General features: G+C 56.2%; 2 protein-coding genes across 7 annotated transcripts in view; both read right to left on the minus strand.

The window, feature by feature from the left end:
• KCNC4 (potassium voltage-gated channel subfamily C member 4) overlaps nt 1–10,254 on the minus strand; it is a 45,819-nt gene extending 35,565 nt beyond the window's left edge. For all 5 annotated transcript variants that reach the window (XR_013557447.2, XM_078451582.2, XM_078451580.2 and 2 more), the window contains exon 1: nt 9,577–10,254. Coding sequence is in view for 4 of the 5 variants with exons in the window: in XM_078451582.2 (XP_078307708.1) it covers nt 9,577–10,254 (678 nt within the window). In the remaining variant the exon portion in view is untranslated. The remainder of the gene's footprint in view (nt 1–9,576) is intronic.
• An 8,688-nt stretch (nt 10,255–18,942) lies between these two features.
• The window catches only part of SLC6A17 (solute carrier family 6 member 17), a 51,562-nt gene continuing 48,973 nt past the window's right edge, over nt 18,943–21,531 (minus strand). For both annotated transcript variants that reach the window (XM_060623871.3, XM_060623872.3), the window contains exon 13: nt 18,943–21,490. The gene's annotated coding sequence lies outside the window, so the exon portion shown is untranslated. The remainder of the gene's footprint in view (nt 21,491–21,531) is intronic.

Consider the following 21,531-nt stretch of genomic DNA (forward strand, 5'->3'; position numbering starts at 1 on the left):
TCTGAGAGAACTTTGGGAATGAACATCCGTTAGCTGTCTGTTTTGTCCTGGCACAGCTGGGCACTTGGTACGTGTTACTGCCTTCGGTCCTCCCTGTGACCCTGTGAGGTAAGTCTCATCGTCTCCTTTTAAGGAGGAGTAACTAAGCATCAGAGAGGTTTAAATGCTTGCCTAAGGTCACATAGCCTAGAAGGGTTGGAAACCAGACTTGAACTCAGATCTGTTTACCTTTGGAGGCCATACCTTCTCTTCACACCGCACTGCCTTCACGATCAATTCACAGACCCAGGAAAGTCCTCTCTGAACTGTCAATACTGTTCCTAGCCAACTCCTTGATGACTACTATTTTACCCTTAGAGTTGTGTACCTTGGACTTAAGACAGACACCCACTGCACAGTAACATATCTTATTTACACTTGACCATGGACAGGTTGATTAAATGCAGCAAGGAAGGAGAACGGAGGTAGCAGACCACTTTCCCCACTTGAACAACTCTGCCTGGAGCTTCTCCTGTTTGTGGCTCTCCTATGAAGGTAAATTTCAAGTTCCTTTTCTGATCTCTCTCTCTCTTTTAAGTTTATTATTTATTTGAAGAGAAAGAGAGAGACCCCAAGCAGGCTCCACGCTATCAGCACAGAGCCCGATGTGGGACTCGATCTCACGAACCATGAGATCATGACCTGAGCCGAAATCAAGAGTCACGTGCTTAACCGACTGAGCCACCCAGGTGCGCCTGATCTCATTTTTCTTCCCCGAGAAAGGTGCTATCAAGGCAATACAGACCGATGTGGGTATTAGGCAAACGGCTCCAGCCTGGGGGCTCTCCGTGGCCATCCAGAGATGAGCTGGTGGTGGCACCTGTTGAGTGGCCACTGTGATGCTGGGAACCGACTCCGGGCACTGCTCCCATCCCCAGCAGCAAAAGGGGTGGGGTAAGGCGTGGAGACGGCATACCCTAGCTCTGCCAGGAAGCATGGGAAGCAGGAGCCTGCTCTCTCTGAGGAAAAATTAGCCAGGAGAGTTGGCCCACCTGGGAACCGAGCGTGAAGTTAATTAGTGATTTGGAAAAACAAGTTCAGGAAGAGCTGCCAAGGGGCTGAGCAGAGGGCACAGAGAGGGGAGAAAGGGAGGGAGGGCAGTGTGCCGGCCACCCTCTTACCCACAGGGCCAAGGAGCCAGCCTTGGTGCCTTCCTCACTGCTGCCCGGGCTCCTTCTGCAGCCGCCCAGTAAGTACAAACCACCCCTCCTGCCTTAGGGAACAGCCCCCTGAATTCCTGCGGTGTCCACTCACTTCTGTTTTTCCTTAGAGCTGTTGCAACTATTTTCTCGTATCACTCACCTCGGCCCTCCCAGGAGATGGGGCTGATAAAGGGTAGCCACATGTGCCCATTTCCCAGGCATGAGAAAGGGCAAATGACTCGCTCAGGATCAGGCAGAGGCCAGGTCCCCTGACTCTCAGCTCAGAGTTCTTTCCGCTTGGTCCTCTAACCAAACAGTCCACTCCTCTTTGGTGACATCTTCACGGGGTCTCAGTCTCCCCTGTGACCTCTCGAGGGCTAGCAGCAGGCGCAAGGCAGGCCCCAGAAAGCCCCCCCCTTCCCCAAGGAGACAGGCACACCACCTGAGGTTGAGCTGGGACAGATGCAGGCACCTGGGCTCTGGCGTGTTGCCCCAGGTGGGTCCTGAGGTTACAGGTTCCCCTGTCGGGCCCCAATGATTCCTTTCTCCCTAGGTTATTCCCGAACTGAATTATTTTGTAAGCAGTGGTCCTAAGCAAGTGCAATCAAGGCCCTTCACCTCCAGCAGCAGGGACACTGCTTTTTTTTTCCTCCCACTCTCTTTTTTGGGGGCTTCCGGGGACAAAAAAGGACCAAGGAAGGAGGCAGTGGCTGCAACAGCACCCAATTTAGACATCAAGGCCTTGAGCTGGAGCCTTCTGAGTGGCCCTTGCTGGGCCATCCCATACAGCTAGTGGGGTACACTTGTACCTCCTTCCCATGGTACCTGCTGGGCAGAGACTGAGGCCAAAGAGCTAAGGAGCCCTGGGGTCAGACTGCCTGGGTCCCTCATCCTGGCCCAGCCACTCACTAGGTAAATGCTGCACTTTGTACGGGTCTCTCACTACAAAATGGGGTCAGCACTAGTTCCCAGCCAGGGGTGTGGGCATGGTCTCCAAGGACCCTTACATGCAGCTTCTGAGAGGCTGAGTTGGACCTGGAGCCAGAAACATCGCAAAAATCTTTGCTTTTTAGAAGCAAAGGGACCCCAGGAGCTCACCCAGTTCAATTCCCTTTCTGCTGGTTTTGCAACCAAAGAAACCGAGGCCTGGGGAGAAGGGACTTGCCCCGGTTCCCATGGTGGAAGATGTCAGTTCTTTCCATGCTACCTGAGGACACGGGACATAGATTCTGCTGGAAGTCAAAACTGCCCAAGCGGAAAATTGCTTATGCGATCTGGTTTGGCCAGCAGCTACGCTCCTCCCCGCTGGAAGGATGCGGGAGGGTCTCACCACCCTGGACAGGAGGTTCCGAGCCTCTGTGCTGGAAAGCACCGCTCCTTCCAGCTTCCTGCTCCATGGGCTCCCCACACACAGGCTGGCTGTAGCCTGTGGGGGACCCACCTGTCCGGAGACCCAGGTGTTTTGGCTGGTGAGTCAGCCCTGTTATCAGCCTCCTTCACCAAGCTCATCCTAAAACTGCCGATGGTAGGAATCTAAAGTCACATGCTTCTGGGTACAAGCTGGTCTCTGCTACTCACTGCCTGAGAGACCTTAGGCAAATTTCTTAACCTCTCTAAGCCTTAGGGTCTTTGCCCATAAAATGGAGATCTTTGCCCATAAAATGGCCTACTATGTGCCAGACACTGTTCTGGGCGCTGGGGAACAGCAGGAAACAAAACGAACACCCCTGCCCCTTAGGCCTTACATTCTAGGAGAAGGAAACCATCAACAAATAAGCAAATACATAGTATGCCAGATGGTATAAGTGTCAGGAAGAAAAATAAAGAGGAAAGGAGGTAGAGTATGAGGAGGAGGGAACTATTTCATTTTCTTTTTAAACTATTTTTTTCAATTTGTTTTGAGAGAGAGAAAGAGCACGTGCATGCGCAAGTCGGGGAGGGGCAGAGAGCGCGAGAGAATCCCAAGCAGGCTCCGTACTGTCAGCGCAGAGCCCTATGCAGGGCTCGAACCCACGAACCATGAGATCATGACCTGAGCCGAGATCAAGAGTTGGACGCTTAACTGACTAAGCCACCCAGGTGACCCGAGGGACCTATTTCAAATAGGGTGATTAGGCAAGACCTCAATGCCAAGGTGACGCATCTAAGCAGAGACCTGAAGGAGTGAGGAAGTGAGTTATATGAAGATCCAGGACACCTGGAGAGGCAGAGGGAACAGGCACTGCAAAGGACCTGAGGCTACAGAGTGCTTGATGTGTTGAGGGGGATGAGAACAGTACCCACTTTATAGGGCTGTTTTGAGGATTAAAAGAAATGATATTTGTAAAACTCAGCACAGAGCCTAGAGTGTCTCAAGAATCTGGCACAGGCTGGGTCGGGGGGGTAGGGGGGAGGTGACAGACACCAGTCATTGGGAACTGAATACAATCAGCGGGGGCAGGGGAGGGGGGCCCAAGGAGAAGGGGCCAAGGAGACAGATGGACCGATAAACATAAGAAGACTCATGCCCAAAACCTATATTAAGGATGAAGTGTAGGAGAAGAGAAATCTGAGAACACAGCCAAAGACACTTGCAGAGAAGATCGGTGGGGATGGGATGAGGCGCTGAGGCTTCCGGGGAAGTGAGGTCCTAGAGCCCAGGCAGCGCTGTAAAAGGAGCGAGCAGCCCTGCGGGCTCAGAGGCAGGAAAAGAGAGACAACGTGTCAGGCAAAGCATCTCTGAGCTGTCCCTAGGCTCCTGAGTGAGGGCCTCAAAGTGCAGGTATCAGCCTAGCGACCCCTGTTCCTCTCCTTTCATGGGCTCCCCTGGGAGCAGACCCTGGCCCTGGGACCTCCTATCCTGGTTCCAGGGGCCACAGCCTGCTGCCACCTATGCCCCCCTTCTGCCAAGCCAGCACGTGGGGCTTCTCAGGGCCTCTGGGCTGCCGGGAGCTGATGAGTCCGGCCCCAGAAGGAATTCAGTCCAGCCCAGACCGCCGGCCAGGAACGTGCCCAGCCAAATGCAATTCCTGGCTGTTGCCTATCTGTGTTCCGTGCTGTCCTATCTCTGCCGGGGCCGGTCGCCTGGCCAGAAAATTCGCCCCTTCCCTAACCCTGCATGGTTAAAGCACTACTCACGGTGAAAATTTATGTATTTATTTATATATTTATTTATAGCCTGCCTCCTTCTAAAAATTATTTAAGAGAGCTAAGTCATTATCCTGCAGGGCCTATCCAGCTTAACTTCTATTTCCTCCTTGAGGCTTCCCTGCCGGCCAACCATCCCCCCACCTCGCTTCACTTCACACAGAGGTGGGATTTATGGCTTTTTCCTCTCACCTCCTGTGGGGCTTTATTCTTTAAGAGTACTGTGGCACCTCTCATGATCCATCTTGTGTTATTACTATTTCTTGTCACCCAATTTCCTTCAACTGCCACCGACTCCACCTGACCTAGCTCCCTTCAGGAACAGGGACCATGTCTGTCTCGTCTCTGTATTTACAGGGCCCAGCCTGGTGTCCAGCATGTGATAAGTACCCAATAAATGTTTTCTGAATGACTGGAGCCAAGGGGACTGCCTACTTCCTCTCCAGGTCCTGGGGAACCTGTCACGAGGAGGAGATGTGGCCAGCCCCACTAACTCGGGCTAGAGGTGACCGAAATGCCCAGGAATACCTCCAGGCACATGGGCTCTCAGACTCTGTGGCTTTCCAGGGTGGGCCAAGGCCACTGCCTGATGGGGCCCCCTGCCAGAGGCTGGGTAAACATCACCCAGCCTGAGAAAAAACCAAAAAACCCTAGCAGGGAGCTGGGCCAGAGGCTGTGGTAGGCTGGGTGCCCAGGAACAAGGATGGCCTGAACGTCCTGGTGCCCAGCACACTGGGTTTAGAGTGAGGGCAGGACAATGTCCACGGGTGGAGGCAAGGAGCCTGGGGGCTCCCCATTCCCAAGGCCCAAATGCCTGGCTCTGTTCCTGCCCATTCTTCCCTCATCTCCCCAAAATAGCCCAAGTTTATTTCAGCCCCTCCCCCACTTTACACCCCACCCCAAATGGTGACAAACAGAAACACCTCATTATCCAGAGACAAGATGTTCAGAGGCAAATGTTGGTCTGTTCAGAACAAAAAAGAAAAACAAAAAACAGACCCAGGAAGAGACTGGGAGGCTGCCTCGGGACAGGGTTGGGGGACAGGCCAGGGCACCGAGCCACCCAGGCTTGGCTTCTTGGCTCTCCCTAGCCCAGCCGGCTTGGGACCAGGGGGTCCTGCCCACCACCCAGCTAGTCCCAGTCAATGCCCATGTCAGAGAAGCTGGGGGGCCTTCAGAAAGGATAAGTAGGAACAGAGCTCTGCATTTTCTTCCAAGAAGGCCTCCATTTCACTCCTCTGTCGGGCCAGGGGACACCTCGTCACCTCTCGTAACTAAGTCCCCTTTCTTTTTGTTCTATGAGTCCCACAGTGAGAAAAAACAGAGAGCAAGCTCAGATGTGAGCAATTCTAGGGAGTGAGGGGATGGGAGCTTTAGTTTGGAGGAGGAAGTGAAGGGAGGGATGGCAGGAGAGCAGAAGGCCCCCTCTGGGGCCCCCTAAAGTCAGAGGCCTTTTCCAGGCAAGAAGGCACAGGAGGCGGCTGAAGCTGTGGCACAAGCACAGACGTGGGTTCACAAGATCTGGGTTTGGAGCCTAGTTCAACCACCAGCTGTGTGAGCAAGCCCCTCTGGGCCTCGGTTTCCCTCAGTGTAGACTGAGGTTAATGATCCCTGCCTCACAGAGGCCAGACGAGATACTAGAACAAAGCAAAAGTGACCTGATACGCAGTGGGTGCTCAGTGAAAACCCAGCTCCAGCTGCCTTCCCGGGACAGTAGGAATCCTTGGGCCACATCCTCTACTCGGAAGGGGAACATTATGGGAAAACGAATCCAGGTACTGATTTAGCCAAAGGAGAACGACTATCATCCTTTTTTTTTTTTTTTTTTATTGTTTTTAAGTTTTATTTATTTTCAGGGAGGGAGAGAGAGGCAACCAGGCTTTGTGCTGCCAGTGTGGAGCTCAATGGGGGCTTGAACTCACGAACTGTAAGATCATGACCTGAGCCGAAATCGAGCTGCACGCTTAACCAACTGAGCCACCCAGGCGCTCCAAAACACTATCATTCTTAACAGGACTGATAACAGCTGAAGTCAGTCTAACCCCTGGGTCCTCAAGAGGTTGGGAGTGAAGGGAGGGGAGTGTCCTAGGGTCTCGTTCCTCAGGCCTCCTATGTGCCCTCAGCAAATAAGGAAGGCCTTATTCTACCAACCTCCTTGCTGCCAAAACCCTGCTGGTCCCCCTCAGTCTGGCAAGCCACCCTGGCTGTGGCTGAGGCTGGGACTGTGGGCACTGGGCAGGTGGGGACAGGACCAGCCTGCCCCATGCCTGCTTTCCCACACCAGGCCACAGAAAGAGAGCCACCAAAGCGCTGCCACAGGCCTGGCCACTGTGAGGGGAGCAGGGGTGAGCACCCTGACCGACCTAGAGCCTGCCTGAATGGGAACAGCTCTGCGGGCCAGGCCAGTAGCTACGCAACAGGCTCCACAATCAGTTGAGTTCACTTTCCGTTTGTATCTGTTTTGCTCCTGTCATAACACACTACTCAACTGGCCAGTTGGGTGCAAACCAACGCCTGGGGTGGGCCCTGCCCCTCTGCCCTACTGGCCTTCAGTGGGCACCCCACGCCCACGGCTGATGCTGCAGGCCCCGAGTAGGGAGGGTATGCACAGACCCAGTGGACAATACTTGCTGGAAGGGCAGTGTTATTGGCCGCGGGTAAACAGAGTGAGGAGGGCACAGCCCCAGATCGCCTACGCCCCAGGCCCTTAGACCTTGAGGGGTGGCAGAGTAAATGTCCCTGCTGATGTCCCCATCTGCCCCTGGGTTTTCTGATGTCATCCACAGGAAGTACAGAACCTCAGAACACCTTCCAGGCCAGAATAAGAAACAAACCACCCCTTCACCTCCAAAACAGCCTCGTTCAGTGGAAAGAACATGTTGCAATCGGAGGAGCAGGGGCTTTGACTCACAGCACGCCACTATCTGGCTGTGTCATCTCAGGCAAGATGTTTACCCTCTCACAGGCCCAATCTACTGAATGGGGAAGAGATCTCCACGGTTAAGTTTATCGGGAGGACTAGAGATTAATGTAAGTACCTGCATGGCATACTCAAACCAAAAGCCATCAGCAATTTTTTAACAATTATGTATTCTCACTTGTCTGTCCCAGGAACAGCTGAATTGAAGGCTTGCTTCTGCCTCATGCTCCTTAGCAGGAAGCAAGTCTACTTTTGGCATGAGTGCCATTAAGCTCCACATAGCTGTTCACATCAGTGTTACCAACCAGAAAGTTGGAATCTAAGGGAGGTTCCTGCTCTGCCCTTAAGTGTCTTTGACGGCATCGAACACCTCTGGATCGTGGTTTCTTCATTGCTTCAATATTAGAATTAACCCTGCCCGGCCCCGAACTCCTGGCCTCGGCTGGAATGCCCTGGCGGATGTGACTCCACATCAAACGGGCAAGTATCTTGGGCTCCTGGAGAAACTCAAGAGGTCAACTAGGCTCTGCATTTATTCAACGAGCCCCCAGGCCGGCCGACCCTGGGGTTTGTTGAGCAGAAGGTAAACTCATAGATGGCACAGCCCCTTGGAATCCAAGAGAGAAGCAGCAGAGATGAAAAGTTCCCCAGAGGCCCCAGGAACAGGACCTAGCTCCCCTAACCACATCATTTCATTTCTGCCTCCCTGCCTTGTCCCCTTTCCCCATTTCTAGGAAGCCAAATCTACTGCCTCCCCCTAGCCCCAACTTAAAAAGAGCCTGGATTAGCCTGTACCTGTTGCTCTCCCCTAGTACCCACAGCCAACAGCAGACACTGGCAGGGTTAGTGAACTGCATGAGAAGCCCCCAGAACTCACAGCAGACCCAGGCCAGGGCATCATCTGGGCTGATCTAAGGGCTGTAGGGAAGAAACAAAGGCAACTCCTGGCCCCAACTTCCCTCTCAGTCCTGACAAAGGGGTCTGCCTTCCGGGGGCTGCCCTGGGATGCCTTGGCCACCAAGACCTCTGTTCTTCCCAGGCCAGAGATGTGTCTGCCCTGGTCTAGCATTAACGCCAGCCTGGCCCGCCCTGCAGCCCCACTTCCCAGCCTCCTGCCCTCCCCTGGGTGGGGAAGTGGAACTTTCCCTTCCATGACCTGGTTGAGGCCTAGCACAGGAGGGGCCAGGGAGGGTGGCAAGGGCTCTGAGACTCATTAATAGGATGACTTGGGATGCCAGAGGTGAGGAATAGCCAGGCTTTAGGCTGCCAGCCATGAAGCCAGGCACCAGCCTCTGGGGCTCTCTCTCTCTCTCTCTAAAGAATCTGAAGCCATCCTTCATGGTTGTTTTTTTTTTTTAAGCTGTCCAAGTATATCCCCATCCCTCCAACCCCTTTCACCTTAGGGAGGTGGGAGAAACTGGACTGACTTGAGGAGGAGGTGGTGGGATAGGACTAGATCTATGCCACCCTCTTCTCCCCCCACATACCCATTTCAGGCAGTAACCCGAACCAGGGCTTTCTGGGAAGCCAATCTGTGCCGCAGCAGGAAGAAAAGAAGTGGCAACAAATTTGGGATCATCACAGGCAGCCTGTGGCTGGCCACTGACCGCGGGAGCCTGCATCACCCAGAACATTAGGCCCTTCCTGTCTAACTGAAGCCAAGACATCCCAGGTGACCAGGAAGCCTTAGGGGCATGGCAAGGGGCAGACATCTTGACTTATCTCCCTGAAAAAAGGGCTCACCAGAAACCTGGATGAGAGGCCTGCATTCCGGTCCCAGCCCTGCCTGGGCTGGAGCTGGTGTCCCTCTACAGAACTCATACTTCACAGCGTACCCGGCTGCCCAGAGCATTTAAAGGAGGTGGCACCCATGGAAGAAGCTAACACATGGGCCTGCCACAGAGTAGGCGCTTAGCACACCCAGTTTTCTTCCCCCAAACCCTGACTCAGGCAGGAGGCCTAATTCCAGCTCTCCAGGCCGCTGGCCCTGTGGAGGAGTGGGGGGTAAATGAAGAGAGGCAGCCTGTGCAGAGAAGGGGGAGGAAGAGCTCAGCTAAGGGCAACCCACTCCCTTGAAGGGGATGCGGCAAAGCAGGCAGCTGGGATTAGGTCCAAGTAGTAAGTCAAGTGCGTGCAATCTCCTGATGAAGCGTGCAGGAGAGAGGGTATGTGTGGGGGGGGGGGGGGGGAGGATGAGTCCCCTGGGGTTCCATGGAAGACAGAGGGAATTGGGAGGGAGGCAGTGGTAAAGGTAAGTCAGTCTCGGCCCAGTCCGCTCCTCCCGGCCCCCATCCCCACCACCACGGGTACTTACACACCCGAGAGGAGGCTCAGGCTCCTGTCACTCACCCTGGCCGCCCGGGAGGAGTAGGGATCTTCGAAGAGCGCCCACATGCGGGGCTGCCAGCCGCGGCAGCCCCCCGACCCCGCGCCGGGGCCTGCACCTCCCTCATGGGGCCCCAGGCGCTGCAGGGCCAGCTCCCGCTCATCATCGCCGGCCTCATCGCCAGTCCCTGCGCCACCGCCGCCTCCGTCCGGGCTCTCGAAGATATCGAGCGCCTCTTCGGCGTCGCGGTGCTGCCGGTAGGTCATCCAGCAGCAGGGCTCCACGTCGGTCTCGTCGATGCCCCAGAAAGTGAGCTCCTCCTCGAAGAGCGGCCCACACACGTCGGCGGGGCAGTGCAGCTTGCCGGTGCGGTAGTAGTTGAGCACGTAAGCAAAGACGCCCGGGTGCCGGTCGAAGAAGAACTCGCAGCTCCCGCCGCCGTTGCTGCCGCTGCTGCCTGCACCGCCGCCATCGGACTCGGGCCGGCCCCCGCCGTCGGGATCCGCCAGCCAGGCGAGGCGGGTGCCCGGTAGGGTGCGCAGGGTGCTGCGGTAGGTCTCATGTCGCGTGCCGCCCACGTTGATGATGATCTTCTCCGACGCCTCGCCCTTGGCCATCTCCTCCTTCAGACATGTTTTGGACGGAGGCTTGTTCCCCGACTTGCGCCCACGGTAGGAGGAGACACACACCGAGCTGATCATAAGAAGCGCTGCGGGGCTTCGGCTTGGGGCGGCCGCTGCCCTCCAAACACCCTTCCCAAGGAGGCAGCGTCAGACGGGGGAGGGGGAGGAGACGAGGAGGAGGCAGGAGGCGGCGGCGGCCCCCTCTGCGGCTTGGCCCTGCCCCTGCCTCCCCCCGGGGCGCGGAGCAGGAGGAGTTGGGTTTCTCCGGTGCACAGGTGGTTGGGGTTTGGGCAGGCAGCTCCGGCGAGGGAGGCAGGAGGGAAAAGGCGAGCTGAGGACCCAAGCGAGGGGCCCGGGGAGGCAGGAACAAGCCCTCACGCTCCCCGGCTAGGACTGGACACTCAGATGCTCGGGCCCCCGGACACGCCCCCCCTTCACCCTCAAAAGGCGAGTTAGCGCACAGTCCAGGCTCACTGCGAAGGTCTGGGGCGCGCGCGCGCTCACACTCACACACTCACAGGGGCCACCCTCCGGCTCCCGAGTCCCGGGAGCGGCCGGCTTCCCCGCGGCGGCGGCAGCGCAGCAGCAACAAGTCCTCGGAGCGGCTGCCGGGGCCGGGCCGACGCTCTTACGGCAGCCGGCGGAGCTCCGCGGGCCCGGGCTGCTTGCGGTCAACACGAGGCGGCGGCGGCGGCATGTGGCCTCTTCCCCCCATTCATAAATCCAGCTCAGGGCTCGGATGGCGGGCGGGGCTGAGCGGAGCGCGGCGTTCAGGCGGGCGGGGGCTGCGCAGGGCGAGGCGGCCGCAGAAAAACAAGCGCGCCCGCAGGAGCGAGCCTCCCGTCCTGCGTCCGCGGCTCGGCAGCGGCTAGGAGCGGCGCGGGGCTGGCGCTGCGCAGCGGGGGCCGTGCTGGGGCGGGGGGGCCTCAGACGGGGCGTCCTGCGCAGCGCCGAGCCTGGGGGGCGGAGCCGCTCCGGGGCGCGGGGCTCTGGGCTCCGGCGGCCGAGCGGCCAAGGACACCTGCAGGCTTCCCAGGCAGCGCGGATCGAGAGCTTCAGCGCAGCGCCCCGGCGCCGGGCTCCAGCGATCTGGCGGCACTGGGAGCCACGCCATCCGCGCGTCTGCCCATCTCCGGGCGGGGCGCCGGCCTTGGCTCGCGGCAGGAGGCGGGCGAAAGGTGGCCTAAGGGCGGGGGAGCCTGGGCACCGGTGGGCTGGGGCCCAGGGGGTTCTCGATCTCCCTCCGGCGTTGGTAGCGGATGCCACTCTCTGGTGGCGCCTTTTCTTCTCGGCCCCGCCTCGCCCGGGCGCGCCCTCCGTTGGGCGGGGTGGGCGGGGCGCGGCGCGGGGCCGACCGGACTCGCTGCAGGGCCCGGGCGGCGGGGCTCAGCCTTCCTCCGCTGAGCCGAGCCGAGCTGAGCCGAGGCGCGTAACCCCCTCACCGCCAGCGCCCAGCCCAGCGCGCCGCCCCTGCGCGCGTCCGCCACCGTCCCCTCCGCCCCTTAGGCCCGGCTCCCCGCCTTCCCCGAGCCCGCAGCTCCTCCCACTGCAGCCCCTGGGACACCGAAGGGCTCGCGACCCCTGACCTCTAACCTCCGCCCGCCCCTTCTGGCCGCTCTAGTCAACTCCCCCTCCTTGTTGCGGTTTCATTGCGGCGGACTGGAGGACGGGGAATAAAGGGGGTGGAGAGACAGTGTCGAGTGGAGGAGGCTGCCCCCTCCTGTCCCAGACACCGTGTTGGGGCTTCCTGACCACCCCGCCCCCATCTTGCGCCTGTGAGGCCCAACTAGGCCCAAGATGACTGTGATCTCGATACCAGCCTCTATCACAGTCAACAAAGACCCTGCCTGCGGTGGAATGGGGGACCTGGCGGCCTTGCGCAGAATTGGCTCCTGGTCTGGGTGGAAGAAAACCAGAGTTCTGGCACTATTGTGGGTGTGGAGTGGGTGGTCCTGAAAGATCATTAGGTTAAAGCCATGGCTCCTTGTTGCCCTGAAAGCACATAGAAAGTGGCCGCAGCCTGCCGTCCTGCCGTGTGACTCCTTCCTGGTTCTGTGTTGTTTCACTCATTGCAATTTGTCTCCTCTCCCCTCTCTGACCCTGAGGTCTTTCCAGCCTGCACTGCTTTTTCATCTTGATACCTCCCACACTGCCTGCCTGGAGAACCTGTTTGCTAAGTGATTGAGAAGCTGCCATACCCAAAACATTAGGCACCAGCCCGATCTTACTGGCCTCATCCCAAGAGCAATTTCCAGATTCGTTTGTTTTTATTTGTTTTTAAGTCCAGAGCCTCTTCTACATCTTTAAGTTAATCCTCATTTTTTTACAGCTTCAGGCTGCCTCCATGTCCATCAGGATGATATAAGGAGGGTTTTAAGGCAGAAATACAAGGGGATTGACACCTGCTTCGGATACCCGTGTACCATCCAACTTCCAGATCAGGTAGTACCTGGCTACGGTGGGAAAACAAGACAAGGTCCTGGTGTGCTCCAAAGAAAGGTTAAAAGCTCAGTGAAGATGCAAGGGATTGTCAGCAAAAGTCTCATTAATGAGGGCAGAAAAACAAAGGGACCGTGGTCTTTGATGATTCGTACTAATATGCAGAGGAGGTGGGTACCATCCTGGACTGTAGCCAGAAACACACATTTGCTGGTACCTCTTTTGTGTCCAGTCCTTAATATCTGCATTTCAGAGTTTGGCTGGCTTTGGGTTTGCTGCAGCAAAGAAGAAATATCCCAAATGTGACTGGGAAGAGAAGACCTGGGACTGTCCAGAAGCTGGAGAGCCATAGCAAGGATGTTAAAGAATTGACTGTTGAATAGCTTTCAAGTGCTATCTGGTTGTGTCCTAGCAGACTCCCTTGGGGTCTCCCCCACTTTGCATTTTTCAGGCTGGCTGAACTCAGTCATTCCAGAAAGAGTGAGAAATTGGTGGGAGTGGGGTGGGGGGAATGAAAAACAAATGAATATCCTAGCATCCCACAGCTGAGTCCTTTGTTTATCCAGTAAATATTTCTTGAGTACCTACTGTGTGCCAGAAGCTGTTCAGGCAATGGAAATCAATGAATAAAACAGAGCCCTACCTGCCCCTGCCCCCAACCTCATCCCAGCAAATCTCTGCCCTCTTGGGGCTTCTGCAATGTTTGTGGATGGTAATAAGCATGTGGGGAGACGGGTGGAGGGAGAAAGCTGCCAGGGAAATAAAAGGCCTGGAGGGGAGGTCAAGAAGCTGGTGTGGGGGTAGGGAAACCCAGGAAGAGCCAGGTAAGACAGAGGGCCCAGCCTGGGAGAGGCAGTGAGTAAATGTGCACTGGCGGTAGCGTCCCTGACTCAGTGCGCTGACCAGCTCCTGAATATGGGAACTGAGCCTCAGGCTGGAGGCCCCCAAGAGCAGTCCTCACCACTTTGCTGAAGGTTTTATCCCAGAGCTCTGGGCTAACCTGTTACCTAGCCTTTCTGTAATTTTCTGGAGGATTCAGTACGTTGCAGCTGGCTTGTCTCCGTTGGTTCTGTGTGCATGAGCTCATGCTGTTTCCCTAAAGTACAGAGCCCAGGATAGGTGAGAGCCCCCTCCCCAGCCGGCCCTGTGACGGCCTACTCTGGATGGGTGGGTGCTGCCCCCTGGTGGTACTAGGAGTCCCTGCTCCTGATTGCACCTCTGGCCTGTGGGGATGAGGAGAAAAGGGGTTTAAAGGCTTGGGGTGACAACAGATTCTGGGCTTCCGGTCAATTCCAGTTTCCCATTGGGGACCCTGCATTCTCTTGCCTTTTCCCATTCCTCCAAGACCTCTATAACCGGCAGGCTGAAGCAAGATTGAAATAGCTTGGAAATTCCTTAATTCTACAAGCCTAGTTCCCTCTAGTGTCACCTTTTCTACCCCTTCCTTCCCTGGGCCCTGTGGTTTCTTCTAGCAGTCAGAAAAGAGCACCCATCTGGGTGCTAGTTCACACGAAAGTGGCAGCCACAGTGGGCTTCCCTCACCAGGAATAAAGGGTGTGGCAAAAAGCATAGGAAAACAGGGCAATGTCTGCTTCCAGGGTGACACTGATGAGGGCTGGCAAGCCTTTCTATAGCCCCTCAAATAAGGCCCTCGGTTTCTGAGACCTGAGGCTGACCCCGCCAACCCAAAGCTGGAGAGCCTGACATCAAAGCCCTTTGCCCTTCCCCTTTCCCTACTGCGGCTTGGAGTAGGGCTCAGTCACCTTGGGGTGACAGGAGCCATCCAATACCCTCTCTGTCTTCTTGCTTTGGACTCCGCTTGTGTTGAAGGGTTCCAGGCCTAGGAGCAAGTCCCCCAGCTGTCAAGCAAGGATCTCTCCAATGATACTCACATGACCCCCTTTTGGCATTCCAGCTCTGGCCAGGGACTGACCCTTCCTCCCTGAGGCCTAGGTCAAGGAGCCAGCATCCTTTCCCAGCCTGCTCTGCTCCCCAGCCCAATTAATTGAATTGTCTTATCAGCCATCATCTCATCACTGGGGGGAGGGTGATAGAGCCTTTCCCTTGCTATCATGGAGGGACTAGGGAAGAGAGCCAGAGGAGGCTGGAAGTCTCTTGTTTGCTTATCAGTTCGTTTAACCCTGCCTCCCACCCCCACCGCAGGCAGCCTGCAGAGACTAACAGGCTCCAGATGAAATGCTGAGAGCCTTCCCAAGTGGGATCCAGGGAGAGCCAAGCATAGAGGACAGCCCTCGGGGCCCTGTGGAGGTCAGCTCTAATGGTTCTTTCGCACAGGGGCAGGAGGCAGGGTTGGGTGGCTGTGATAATCCCAGTGAAGGTGTGTTTAGGGCCCTAGGGAACTCAGAAGATGGACTTTGATGTCCCAGCTCTTAAAGTGCCAACAGGGTGCAGGCCACAAGCTCAGGCCTGGCCAAGACTCAGAGCCTCATAAATCATGGACCCCGAGTCATAGGGCTGGCAGGGACCTGAGTGCTACCTCACACGTACATTCTCCTTGAGAGATTTCTGGCCTAAGGAGCAGCAATGAGCTCTGGGAGACTGAGCTGGGCCTGTGGCTGGGCCAGGGGTACAGAATGATATGGGGTCCTGCGTGGCCTCTGCCCGTAGAACAGTATTCATGGGAGTCACAGTACCAGGACCAGCTCAGTAGACCCCCAGAGCTCTCTTTGCTCAAAGTTGCTGGGATAGACACTCCGCCTGTGTCCAGAGACAGAGCGCACGAGTGCACACGCGTGCGCACACACACACACACACACACACCCTAAATCAGGGCCCACCTGGCAGGACTCCTTGGCACTCAGCATTTCTCCATCTAGAAAAGTACAGTTTCCTCCCACCTGGGCTAAATTCCAGCAAAACTGGTTCATTCCATTAGAGTGGTTAATTAGTTCTGATGGGCCCAGCCCCCTCCAGCAGTGTCCTGGGGAAAGACGACGCAGTCGTCTGGAGAGGCAGACCAAACACTGGCTCCTCTTGGATGCTCATGAAGCCCAGGGATCCTTCCCCATTTGGGTCAGTCTTGGGAAGAACAGAGAGACCCAGAAGCCAGCCAGCTCTGCCCCAGGGAGCCACAGAGGGGATCTCCACCGAGTCTCTCTGCTCTGCAGCTGGCTCTGTGGCTGGCACGGAGTAATCGTAATAATGGTTTGTTTGTTGTTGAGTGACAGACGTCATCTTCTCCCCATTTCCTGGGTTTCCTCCCACATAAGACAGTGTTGGTGAAGAACACATCCGTGTGCCTGGAACCAGCCAGTGGGTATGACAGTGGCAGGACATTCCAAGTCACATGATGACTACCCTGCATGAGGCAGGTGCCCCTGCCTGACCCTTATTTGTATTTTCTCAGCGCTTGGCACAGCCCTAGGACTCAGACGCTCAGGTCATGCTTGAGGCAGGGAATTAATGTTGGTGGGATGAGGGTGGGCAAGGGGGGAAGCTTTCCTTGTAAGTACTTGCAGTACCTAGATTGGGAGTCTAGGCTTTGGCCCTGGTTTTCCCCCTGTCTGTTTGTGGGAAGTCTGGGTAGATCTCTTCCCCTCTCTGGGCTCGAGTTTCTCCAATCGTCCTATGAGGAGCTTGGGCCCCATAATCAGTAGGGTTCATGTTCTGGTTACTATCACTCTGAAGCAAATTACTCCCCAAAATTAGCATTGTAAATACAAAGAACATCCTATTTTGCTTCGGATACTACTGGTCCGGCAGATCCGAAGGGCTCAGTGGGACCGTTCTCGCTTAGGGTCCCTCATGCAGCTGCAGTCCAATGTCCACTGGAGCCTCAGACCTGTCCAGCTCAGCTCGACTGAGTGCTCGCTGTGGTATGTTCATGTGGCTGGCAGGTGATAGTGGCTGTCAGCTGGGAATTGAGCTGAAACTGTGCATGGGACCACCTACAAACACACAGCTTCTCTAGCACTGGCAGTCTCAGGGCAGATAGGCTTCTTATACGGCAGCTGGGATCCCCCAGGACCACCATCCCTAGAATGCATCCCTAGACATGGCATGACTTTTCCTGAGCTAGCCTCACAAGCCATCTAGTGTCACTTCTGCCATACTCTGTTGGTCAAAGGAGACGTTTACTCACCCTGATTCCAGGGGAGGAGCATGGACTCCACTTGAAGCATTAAAGAACTTGGGGGCTTTTTTTTGAACCACCACATCCCTGTGGTTTGTAGAATCCTTCAACCCTGGCCCAAGCCCTTATGGTTGGCTGAGCCTCTGTGGCTTGTTGAGGCTGTTTTTTTTTTTTTTTTTTGGGGGGGGGGGGAGCAGTGTACAGGATCTGTGATACTCCCTTCTTTGGAAACAATGCCTTCTCTCCCCTCCTTTCTTAGTTTCTTTGGGTTTTAGGCTGAATCCGTCTTTTCTGAATAGCTCTGCGAGAATGGCTCATTGCATGGGTAATGGGGCCCTCGGAATGAAAGGGGGCCCATGGATCTACTCCAGCTGCAAAAAGGAAGGGAGCTACTATTTAACGAGCACCTATTATATTTCAGTATGGAAATAGTTCTGTACTGTATTCTAGTAGGGGTTCCAGAAGCAGGTCAGTTTTTCCTCACAGCAATCTCTGCAAGGAAGAGATTTGATCATCATCCTCCTTTTACAGATTAGGAAATGAAGTTTCACAGGTTTGTGACTTGCCCAAGGTCAAACGATCGGTGACAAAGCTGTGACTCAGAAGAAGCTGTTCTCGGGGCACCTGGGTGGTTCAGCTGGTGAGGCATCCGACTCTTGGTTTCAGCTCAGGTCATGATCTCACAGTTTGTGAGTTTGAGCCCTGCATCGGGCTCCTGCTGATAGTGCAGAGCCTGCTTGGGATTCTCTCTCTCTCCCTCTCTCTGCCCCTCCCCCGCTCACTCTCTATCTCTCTCTCAAAAATAAATAAATAAATAAATAGGGGCACCTGGGTGGCTCAGTCGGTTGAGCAGCTGACTTTGGCTCAGGTCGTGATCTCGCAGCTCGTGGGTTTGAGCTCCACGTCAGGCTCTGTGCTGACAGATCAGAGCCTGGGGTCTGCTTTGGATTCTGTGTTTCCCCCTCTCTCTGCCCCTCCCCAACTTGTGCTCTGTCTCTCTCTCTCTCAAAAATAAATAAAAAACATTTTAAAAAAAGAAAAGAAAAAGAAGTCTGGCCACCCGGAGATGAACCATGCTGGAGAGGCCAGGTGTAGACACTCTTCTGGTGACAGTACCAGCTGAGCCCAGCCTTCCAGCCATTCTTACTGAGGTGTCAGCCACTCGGATGAATGTGAGTGAGGCTGCCTTGGACCCTCCAGACCAGCTCCTCTGCCAATTTAACACCACTAAGTGACCTCCGTTGCCACCAGAAGGGTCCCTCAGACATGCCCTGCCTGAATTCCTTACCCCCCAAAATCATGAGATATAAGAGAGATAAAATAACTTGCTCTAGGTCTCCTAGGAACCGGCAGGGGGCGGGGGGGGCAGCTGACATTTGAACTTGGACTTTGAAAGTCTGCCTCCACAACTCCTTCAAACTCACTGCTTCTTAGTGGGTTTATGTGTGCCTCCTGGCAGGGAAATTGACATTTCAACCCAAAACACTACCTTCAACCAAAGGATTGAATGAATTTACAAGGAGGGACGTTTTCAGCACAGGGACTTTCTCAATTAAGAGGTACATGGCGTGATATAGAGTCTGGGGACATAGGGGGTGGTTTCCCTCTGGAAAACTCAGGACAGCAGGGGTTGATTTACCTATGTTTGCGTGTCCATAGCTGGCACAGAACCTGTCACCGTGGACGCTTAATAATTGTTCACTAACAACCCACAAGGCGGAAGTGCTGGAGTTGGAGAGGAGAGTAGGGGACCAAAGATCTGGAGAGAAAGGTTTTCCTGCCATCTGGTGGCTGTTTCTGGAATGACACCTTTTACTTCTAAGGAGAAGGAAATGGAGGGTGGCTGGGGGCCTGGGCTGCGTGTGCAGATCAGGCAGCAGCATTTCAGACTGGAGTGGGGTGCGGTAGGGGGGCCTTTACCGTCCACTAAAGTTTGCAAAAGATCAGAATTTAGAGCGTGCTGTTCACATGAGATTAGACGTGTGGAGCACTCGGACCCCAATAAGGCCTCCTAGAAGCATGTGTGTTCAACACCCAGGGCAACGCTTAGGCAAAGAAACACGCATCCCTCCTCAGCCTTCCCCCAAACTCCTCAGCCAGCCAGCACCCACAACCCACAGCAACCCTCTCTGCCCCATCCTGTCCAAGCTTCTCCCCCGGAGCTGCTGCTGGCCTCTAAGGCTTCCCCCATCCCCTCTCCCTGAGCCTGAGGCGGGTCAGAAAGGCAAGAGGGGTTTGGTAAGAACAGACACTTTATTGTACACCATGGGTGGGGGGAGTAGAAAGGAAGGAGGGGGTCGGGGGATGACGATGCCTCGGCCCCTCCCCTGGGCTGAGCGGTCTTGACCCAGGGCCCTGGCCAGTCACGGGGCACACGGACTTCATGTCTCTGCTCTCTCCCACCGTGGGAGTACTCTGGGGGGACAGGCGGGTGTAGCTGTGAGGAAGGGCAGAAGGGGAGCCCCCTGCCTATAATACTACAGGCCTGCTGAGGGCCTGGCACCACGCAGCTTGTGGCCCCCAGCCTCACCACCTATGGCAGGCTGACTCAGGAAGGCTTCTCCTGGCACTAGGAAAGACGTCCCCTCAGATTTATTGCTGGAGGGCAAAAGCCAACCCCTCGCCAGTATGCCCCACCTGTCCACCCCCATCTGGAGCCCAGGCTTCGCATCGCCTCAGCGGAGTAGGGCTCCCCGAGGAAGAAGCTGGTGACCGGGGCTGGAAGACAGGCAGGAGCAGGGACCGGGGGACGCTTTCAGGCACCCCCCCCCACCCCGCCCTGCCTGCCCTGAGTCCGCTGTCTCCTGTGGGCACTGCATGGACAGCACCAAAGCCAGTAAGGGACGTGGACCCGACACAGGGATGTGGGGGCCTGCCCCTCCCGCTCCTCCAGGGAATCTGGGGCTGGATCTCACCTTGTCAGATGCCTTACCTCTTCTGGTCTCGACCAACCGCTCCCAGCCCCCCTGAGGAGTGAGGAGTGTGTGTCAAAAGCGCAGGGAAAGGGAAGCTGTTCCTTTCTGAGCCCTCTCAGGACTGTCTCAAGGATGAACACGGGACAGAGGCGCTGGGAGAGGCTCTCCTGGGGTCTCCCCATCTTAAGAAACCCAGCACTTTTCCTCAGGATGCAAAGCTTGTGACTCCAGAGGGAACAGCAAGAAGTTGGCTAGAAAATAAATTTGGGGGCTGTCCCCCCCACCCAAAGCCCCTCCTTCCCTGTTTCTGGCAAGCCCAGGGGTAGGAAGGTAATGGGCCACCAGCAAGAAACACCTGCCTTTCCCCACAGCACCCTGCCCCGAGGCCTTGCCTGACAGAGCTGAGGGGGGAGGCAGGGAGAGGGCCAGTGTGGTCTGCAGGGACGTGGTGAACACGGGCCGGCACGAATCACCTACACGCACCCACACCCAGGTAGGTGCACGCACCACACACACACACACACACGCACGCACACGCACGCACGCACCAAGCTCCAGGCCTTATGTCTAACACAGCAGAGCCACAGCCGGGACGGGGCCCGGCCTGCAGCCAAAGGCTACAAGCACTACCCGGCCGGTAAGAACCAAGCAGACGGCCCCGCTCAACCGCCCTGGTGCAGGCTGGCAGGCTGGGGCCTGGCCCAGCCACACGCTACAAAATTAAAAATATATCAAATATACAATGAAAATAGATCTGTACAGCACTGAGGATGAAAATAGTCCACCAGCCACAGTATAATATTGGGTTTGTCATTTAACAGCATTTACACCCACATGTACAGATTGAATATACAATAGAAATAGAATATATAGAAGAGTATATATAGTATAGTGTCTCTCCTGGGGCCTTGCTTTTCCTGTTGCTAAGTCTGCTGGGATTAGGCATGGGGCCAGGTAGGAGGTGTTGGTGAGGTGCCTGAGGCGGGATGCTGTGCCCCAAAAGCTCATGTCTTCGGGGACATGTGGGTCTCCTTCCCCTCCTCACACTGAGAAAGGACAGGTGTGGCCAGAGGGCTGGAAATGGGAGCAGATGCGGGGGGAGGGGCCCCCTGGCGAGTTGGTGGGGGGGACCACGGGGCTAGGGGATGAAGGAGGGAACCCTGGGCGTGGCCTGTCCCTCCCAGCGCTGAGAACACGGGAGTGACTCGGGGACGTTGCGTGAAGGTGCCCGGGCCTAGCACTGTGGCCCGCTGCTACCCCGTGTACCTCAGCTCTCACAATTGGAGTTCCGCCATCCCCGCCAGGCTGCCTGCCTTCCATCCATCCACGCCCGTGCATCAATGCGACCATCCTTCCGCGAGCCCATCCAGCGCTCTGCAGACATTATTCTCCAGCCGGACTCCAGTCCTCCCAGCCTGCACTCCGAGGGCAGCCCTCTTCTGGGGGAGGCCTCAGGTAGGGGTGGGTGGGGATGCGGCGGGGGCTGGGCCCCAGGACAGAGACCCGGCCCTTCTCCTGGGCAACCCCGGTGCCCACAGCACTGCCCGTGCCCTCCCTGTCACGGGCCGGGCGGCTTGGGGAAGGTTCCCGAGATATTCACACATGACATGCACACGGCGCTGGCTGTGCTCGAACAAGGAGAGTGAGTGGCAGCCCAAAGGGGCAGTGAAGTTATCCGTCTTTCCCTAGGGATGAGGTTTGCTGGGTACGAGCCCCTGAACTCCAGGGACCCCCATTCCAGGGGAGAAGCTGCCGCTAGTGAGAAAGTTGGGCCCCCGGGTGAGAGAGGGAGTGTGCTTCGCAATTGTGCTCTAAACCATCTGAATTGTGCTGCAGGCCAAGGGCCCCCGTGCCCAGCCCCCTTCCGCTGCGGAGGCTTGCACTCAAGCCAGAGAGCGCTATCTGCCT

The sequence above is a fragment of the Panthera onca genome, chromosome C1, assembly GCF_046562875.1.
Source record: "Panthera onca isolate mPanOnc1 chromosome C1, mPanOnc1 haplotype 2, whole genome shotgun sequence".
In the NCBI taxonomy this organism is placed as follows: Eukaryota; Metazoa; Chordata; class Mammalia; order Carnivora; family Felidae; genus Panthera; species Panthera onca.